At 38.9% G+C, this 7,516-nt stretch overlaps 2 protein-coding genes and 1 long non-coding RNA gene across 6 annotated transcripts in view; 2 read left to right on the top strand and 1 right to left on the bottom strand.

Moving 5' to 3' along the window:
* LOC111254880 (DDB1- and CUL4-associated factor 11) overlaps positions 1-2,479 on the bottom strand; it is a 10,678-nt gene extending 8,199 nt beyond the window's left edge. The window contains exons 1-2 of one of the 3 annotated variants that reach the window (XM_022816217.2): positions 2,337-2,479; positions 1,706-1,849 (exon numbers count right to left, since the gene is read on the bottom strand). In XM_022816217.2, coding sequence (XP_022671952.1) covers positions 1,706-1,758 — 53 coding nt within the window. In that variant the 5' untranslated portion in view covers positions 1,759-1,849; positions 2,337-2,479. Of the gene's footprint in view, positions 1-1,705 lie in introns of all 3 variants that reach the window. The other 2 variants (XR_015317417.1, XM_022816218.2) reach the window with 2 other exon arrangements.
* Positions 1-3,086, top strand: part of LOC147754630 (uncharacterized) — a 4,981-nt gene extending 1,895 nt beyond the window's left edge. The window contains exon 2 of one of the 2 annotated variants that reach the window (XR_015317418.1): positions 2,893-3,086. This is a non-coding gene — a long non-coding RNA (uncharacterized LOC147754630). The remainder of the gene's footprint in view (positions 1-2,892) is intronic. The other variant, XR_015317419.1, reaches the window with a different exon arrangement.
* On the top strand, positions 2,999-7,461 carry LOC111254882 (DENN domain-containing protein 10-like). Its single transcript, XM_022816220.2, has 6 exons — positions 2,999-3,449; positions 3,773-4,041; positions 4,895-5,033; positions 5,337-5,543; positions 6,267-6,478; positions 6,746-7,461. Exons 1-6 carry the CDS (start codon positions 3,407-3,409, stop codon positions 6,905-6,907), a joined length of 1,032 nt encoding a protein of 343 aa, XP_022671955.1. The 5' UTR covers positions 2,999-3,406; the 3' UTR covers positions 6,908-7,461.
* Positions 7,462-7,516: the final 55 nt, after the last annotated feature.

Genomic DNA, 7,516 nt, shown 5'->3' with positions numbered 1-7,516 from the left:
ATATATATCAAACTTGTTTGTACGATAAACGTCGTCCATTATTTTGTCATCGTATGCCACCACATAAAGGTGTTGAGTTCAATCAAGCAATAGCCGGTGCACTCCTAAGTAGCTTGCAACTTGATGTCGTTCTTCTAGAAGTTAACTTTTCAGCTTTTCAACAGCATCAAAAACAATTAAGTATTTCGATACTGCAACTTTCTCTATTTATTATATGTAAACGTAAAAACTAAATGTGACAATACGCATAATTTTCAAAAAATACTTGTTGCCATGCCAAGAGTGCTTGTTACCGTATCGGTTGATTGTTGCCTAATTAGGCTAATACGGTTCATAGGGGAAGGCTCTCGAGACCGTCTTCCAGCGCGTTTTCCAACAAAGCTAGTTGTAGTAAGAGGCAAATAGATATTTCGGGTGTTTTGATGCGAATATTGATAAGATTATCCATTTTTAAATTACTACAGTCGGAAAAATAAATGCTGATTAAGTTATACTCATTAAACAGAAAGTACAATCATATTTCCGACTGTATTTGAATTCTTTGGTTAATTGAATGTTAGTACGACGTAAAGCTTCACCAGCATGCGTTTTTTTGTTGCCTGGGTTCCATGGATTTCACAATCGACATATAAGTAAATCTATACTAAATCGAAACGTTATGATTAGAAGGTGGCAGATATTTTTTATCGAATCTAGAAAACAAGACGTCATGAGTAATAATAAGGGTCTGACAAAAAGGCTACCGCCGCCAAACAAAATTTTTATGAATGAAGAATAGATCTTATTTAAGAGAGCGGTATATTTTCTAAAGACATTTTCAAATTTCTTAAAGAGCATTGAATAAGTTGGAATGCCAAAATCTATTTTCCCCTACTCAAAATTTGTATTCAAAATGAACAAATGTGATACCCGGCCAGTCTACGATTTCGAGAAAACCTGTTGGCGCAATCTGCTTAACGAAAATGCGCGCATAATCAACATCACAGGGCTGATTAGAGATTAACGCCTTGTTTTACTTTGTGCTGCCGAATGTGCGCTTCTGTCCTCTACGAAAACAAAACAGGCCTCACAACCCTCCGCTGCGAGCGTTTGTGTCTTTATTACCTGCTAGCTAGATATGACGCAAATTGTTGAATCGTTCACTTCTATTTTGCTTTAAACAAACGTGGACACCTTAATGAAGGTTAGGTGTTCATGCATAAGCAACAGGCTGTTGTGATGCATGGCTTAATATATTTGTTTTTAATATATATATATATATATGTGTGTGTGTGTGTGTGCTGTGATGTTTCCTCATAGAGACGCGCTCGTGAATTTGGTTTCCAGTGTTAACAGAAACGAAAAATCGGTCGGCTGTCTCTGTTTGTCCAAGAAACATCTAACTGTCGAAAAGTGGTATTTAGCTAACGGAATTCTCGTGGCGCTGCAAGCAACATCTCTTGTCGTGCACGCCAGGAGAGGTCTATTTCTGTTGTACAGTTTGTCTTTGTTCAACCATATAACAATTTTTGTACTTGCCAGAATTATATGGCAGAAATATTACTTATAAAATATCATATTCATATATATATAATTCAATATTAACTATTAATTAACTCGGCTGCATATTAAAGCTAGAAAAAGTTGAAGCAACTTTCTCCTGTTAAGTTACTCTGCATAAATAAACTTCCTCTTAAATTACCTAGTTGGTGATATTTCATCTTACCTATTTATGGTCGAGATGACTGTATCAATGAAGTTCGCACCGTTAACGCTCATGTCTTTCCAACACACAAACAGTACACGCTCTTAAACACAACTTAGTTCACGCACTTCTCATGTCGACTATACTATGACAATTCTGCCTGTACTACGGTTAGGTTTACCACGAACACAAAAGCTTGAATTAGTAGAGCGATCTCCTGACTAGTGGATAAGACACTGTCACTGAGTTGATACATTTAGCAATAGCCGTCTGGGATGCCCAGCACTAAATTACAACAGTACATCTATGACTAACCAGCACAAGCGTTGCTAAGTAAGAGAATAACAGAATATTCGAAAAATTTCATCTTCTCTCTCGGTCCCGTCTAAAGAAAAAAAAATCGACCTAAAACGTAAGAAGGAAGCAGGACTGAATAGGTCGACGAACTACTTATAACAAATGATGCGGTTCCTCCTGTTGTATTCGTTAACCGATGTTATATTTTGAAGACGCGATCCGACCGTCCATTGACGACGAAAACTGTTGCCGCTGTTACAGCATTTACGCTTGCCGTTGTGAGAGGAGCACCCGACAATAACAACAACAACACAAACAGGAGGGCTCACAACTTTATCAATATATTCATACGTACCACACACACAAACACCTACACTATGTCTCCAGCGTGCCAACGAGAACAGGCAATGCTGGCCCGCTGGCACATCTACATGACGTCATTATTTCTGGTTAAAGCACCTCGATGATACTCCTCTAGATGTTCTCTCGGGGCCTAAGATTAGCAGAGGCTTTATCTGCAGCTGGCCGACAGCAGATGGGAGAGGGTGATCTTTTGACTTTGTTTGCTGAGTATCGAACGCTGAGCGCTGAGAGTTCACCGTTGAGAGACGATGGTCCAGCAATGCATTTGTTCGCGGCTTCTATAGGCTGCTTTTTGTTAAGCAGCGCGATTGCCCTCTCCCAATACAGCGTCTCTCTATAAAAACAACAGTCTTGTGTATGGCAACAAATACATCAGTGAAGTCTATAGTAGTTACCGTTGGATATAACCGCGCTTCTGCTTCAGAAAAATAGGCACTTTTAGCGGGATGTTGTGGATGGGATACCAATAATGGATGCAGCGGGGCCACTAGGCCACAATAACTGTTCTAAGATTGATATTAGATCTCTCCATTCGTTCTATCCTCTAGCTGATGTTGTCGTGGGCTCCCTCTCAGCTAATGGCGTCGGAGCTCTCGCCATGGCGCCGGTAGCGCCACTGCCTTGGCAGGCGAAGGATGTTCCTTGCACCAGTCACCCGGCCAGCCCGCTGTGGCTCAATAAGATGGTTCACGCAGAGAACCGAACTACAATAAGGGCTGACGGAGTTTATCGTCGCCAATGAAGCCACAGTTAGCAATGAACATGGGGAGAGTAGCTGGGCGAGAGTACAGCAGCTCAGTCAGAAAGGAAAGCTTCCGAACTGAAAAGTCTACCTCACGTAAGCTCCGATCTACAAGGATCTTTTCCTTTGTTTTACCCTCTACATTATCGTAAAAACAGATGATTCGATGCACATCCAGTTTGCTTCCAGTTAGCAATGTGAGTTCACGCATCGAAAAATTTGGATGCGCGAGTTTCAATCAGAGGAGATTGAGCACCACCCGCAGAGTGCCTCGCTAAGAAAATCTCTATAATAAAGTTGGGCCCGCTTTTAAGTAAATCATGGATTCTGGTAGTCCGCTATTAAAAGCGGTAGCTATTCTCGGTAAGTAAACCGAATTACTAGGTTTATTGATTATGATGATGCCTGATATATTTGTATATAGTTATTGGTATACCTCGATCCTTATGGACTGTGTCAAAACTAGAGAAAACATTATTGTGCCTTTATGTTGCTTTGTTGTGATTGGCGGTGAATACATTTTAGCTAGGATTGCTAGGCCAGGTTCACATCTCTAACTAGCTTAACATTAGCCTTAACAATTTTTTCGCCCATCAACAGGTAAATAATTCTTTATGTTCAACCTCAACTATTCTTTTTTAGTAAATAGTACTTAAAGCTAGATATTATCTTTTCAATTACTTTAGAAAAGGACTCGAACAACGATATTCTATGGAGCTGGGTCTTCCCTTCACTAGAAAAATCGGAAAGGTCTTCGGTACAAGCAAAAGTTTCCTTTGAGGCTGGTGAATTTCTAGTGGTACATCTCGACTCAGAGGCGTGGTTTTATACGCTGTCGCAGCCTGGATCCTCGTCTTCGGGACCTCTTCAGTTCGTTCTCTCAGCTGCTATCGTGCTAAAGACAGACGAATTTCATCCGGAAAAATACATCCGAGTTTTAACCGCTCTGTCGGAGGTATGTACATAGCACAGGCTCAGTAGGTTCAGAGACAATTTTAGTGTTGAAGTTTTAGGTTTCAAAAATAGAACTTCGGAGCAGACACCTTGCCTGTCACAATCCTTAGCAAAACTAGTTTTGATGAGGAAATCGTCACTTGACACATCACATACTACTAATCACCTTTTAAGTGAATAGGGTGTAAAGAATGAAATAACATCCGTATGACTTCGGCTTACGATCGTCATTGTTGTTACATAATGATACATAACAGTCCTGATACCTGCACATTTTGCATACACCATTTTTTATTCAGCGGCCTTCAAAAAACTTTAGATGAAGCTCTAGAATAACTGCAAGAAAAAATAAAATAATGGTCTGCTTATTGTTCCGATAGAAATATATGAAAAAAAATAATAATTGTGGTTATCACGAACTCAACTATAAAAAGAATTGATTGAACAAAAGATTTGGTTATTGTCAAGATAAAAATACAATCCTGGTATCACTAACGGTGGCTAGTTTTCAGAAAGGCCTTCGCCCCTTTCTACGTAATTAAAAACCATTCGCTTCTCTTACATCCGTCAAATTTTTGGGAAGAGCCCTTCAGTGATTGACAGAAATCCGTCAAATTTTTGGGAAGAGCCCTTCAGTGTTTGACAGAAATATCTACGGCTATATCAGAAGGTGTTACTACGGCAGCTGCTATTAGAATAGAACCAGATGATTGCACCTGCTTATATGTCCGAACTACGAGCCCGATTTATGTTAAACAATATGCGTTAAAATAATATGAGCGCTTTCAAAAACTAACTGCTGTTTGTCGATGTACCGCTAAACTAAAGTAACACCTTTATTAATATTATCACAGGCATATCTGGATTCAGGCTCGCCTCCGGATGTCCTCCGAGTGTATTTGTCTGCCCAAGCGGAGAAGCTGATCAAACAGGGTGACGTAACCTTGAGTTTACAGACATTCTCAGATCCTGCCGAAAGCGTTCCAATTAAAGGTATACAGCGTACGACGATGTCCAAATTTATCAAGCCTCACAACAGCGTCTATTTCTACTGCGCTTTAAATGTCACAGCTTCATCCCTATTTGTGTTGTTTTTGTAGTAGTTCGGTCCACCTGAACTGCAATTTAACTCTTAAATAACGTAATGTAACTTAATTTTAATGTTTGCATATATTTATAAGGAAAAGGATTGCGTTGTGTGACATTAAAAATGAACGCCAATAAAACTTAATCTCAAAGCGAACTTTTAATTATCAAATCATTATATTGATCTTAGGTAACTATTGTTGTTTACAGAACTGGTACAATGCCTGCAGTTGGAGACCATCCTTATCTACACTGCACTTTTATTGCGGCTTCGAGTTATCGTCTACCATCATTCGCCGGGAGCTCTTCGCGGAGCACTCTCTGCAATGGCTGCATTGATGGCCCATAGAGACTGTCCGTTTACTGATATGTACCCGTTGCTCTGTAATTCCGAACATGATATGCAATTGCTTAAAGGTAACGGCGTTACAATTTTGCATTCTGCACTCTTTTTTATTCAAATCAATTTCAGCGAAGTCGCAAATTACCGATTCGATGCTTCTTAAAATATGATTATGATGACGACAATTTTAGAACTGAATAAACTTCATGCGCATCTCCATAAAAACATTAGGAAAAGTTGAGTGAGATGCTTTTAATTAAATCTATAAAGACCATGTGTGAATAGTTATAAATGGCAGGTAGATTTGGATTTCGTGAAAATGTATTATATGTATGTATATGTAGTATATGTAACTAAACAGAAAAAGATTGTTGCCGTGCTGTAAAAAATGAAAAAGTATGGGTACACTGTGTTTGTATTAGTGATTTTTTTTATTTCATTCGGTCGTTGTACTTCACAACGTTGACTAACAATAATGGAGGATACCATTTCATAATGACTGCCAGTATTTAATTTAATTGTTTATAAGAAAGAAGTGAAGTATTTGATTATCGATATAATTTAACTGCCAAAACGGTCTCGAAAATAAGTTCGTCAATCAATAAAGTTAGCATAAACGCCTTAATGAAGAGGTGATTTATCGTGCGAGATATAGCGACTTCGTAGCACTGGGAAATTTCACCTTACTGCATGCTGTAAAAATTGCACATCCATAAAAATATGTGGTTCTCTATACGCGCTATCAAAGACCAGCAGGTAATATCCTGTTCTGTCCTTAAATGTTTTACTCTACATAGGTAAAACATCGTACCTAGCAGGCTTCACAGATGCGTCCGTCGCCGCGCATCAAGATCTTCGCGATTTATGGGTGTCGTTGCCTTCAGCTGAGGTTGTGATTACCCCATCAGCAAAAGAAGCTCTGGCACGGTGTAAAACTCATAAAGACATCGCTCTTTTCCTTATTAGGTGCGCCGAGAACGGACAATATTCTGACAAGGATGTAGTAAAGGTGATGTCCTTTCAAAAGCAGAATGATGACAATGCTTCCTGTTTTAAGAAAAAAAAGTCACGATTCTAGTGGCTTTAATATCATAAGCCACTTAATATCTATGAATATTGGTGTTAATATGAAAATACTAGACACAATGGGTGTAATATGATTGTGCTGGGATGAATAGTTTTAATATGTATACTAGAAAAAATCAGCTAGGATTTTGTTCTTTGTCGTCGCGAGTGGAATTGGGAACATACTAATGGTGCTTCTCCTATGATGCAGGAAATTTCGGCGAAGACCCGTTCACTCATAAGTACCATCGGCAAAATAGTGCACGAAAATGCATCACTAACGGCGGACAAAGCAATACAAATAGCAAATCTCCCACCTGCAATGGAATCCTTCTACCGAGCCGTGGCTCGTGTAGAAAGAATACATAATTAAATTTCCATCTACAGTAGTTGAGCATACAGATCGGTGAATGAAGCCGTTAACCTCACATATTTGTGTACCTGAGGCGGTAGTTGCCACTAATAAATTATTTATGTCGCTGGTGCCCTATTGTGGTGAACACATACTTTATCGTGCCATTATGTTCTGACTACTTCAATTAAAAACCCCACGAATTCCCTATTGTTGCGCGTATGCATAATACAGATTCTAATAGGATGAGGTATATCTAGAAAACATATTATTGAAGCTTTTCGTTTAAGTACGATGAGTTCACTTCGCTTGGTAGAAATCTACGGGGATTATACTCGATTTTTTGTGAGTCTTTTTGTCCTTGTAGTAACATGTTTTAATTAATAACGTTCCTATTGTATGTAGGGGCTCACCGATAAATTATACATCGTATGACAGCTATGAAAAGGAAGATGCTTGTGCGTTTAGTGCAGTCAAAAAAACAAAAAAAAAGCATACAACTGTTACACAGTACAATACCACAGGCAAAGTATTGTGTATATACAGAATAATAAACCAAAAGCATTCAAACATAAGCTGCTGTATTTGTTGCTAACCAAAAAGAAATACATCGTTCTCGGTTCGAGCACC

The sequence above is a fragment of the Varroa destructor genome, unplaced genomic scaffold (genome assembly GCF_002443255.2).
Source record: "Varroa destructor unplaced genomic scaffold, Vdes_3.0 BEIS01000007.1, whole genome shotgun sequence".
Taxonomy (NCBI): Eukaryota; Metazoa; Arthropoda; class Arachnida; order Mesostigmata; family Varroidae; genus Varroa; species Varroa destructor.
The sequence above is the reverse complement of the archived record's forward strand: the minus strand, read 5'-3'. Positions and strand labels throughout refer to the sequence as shown.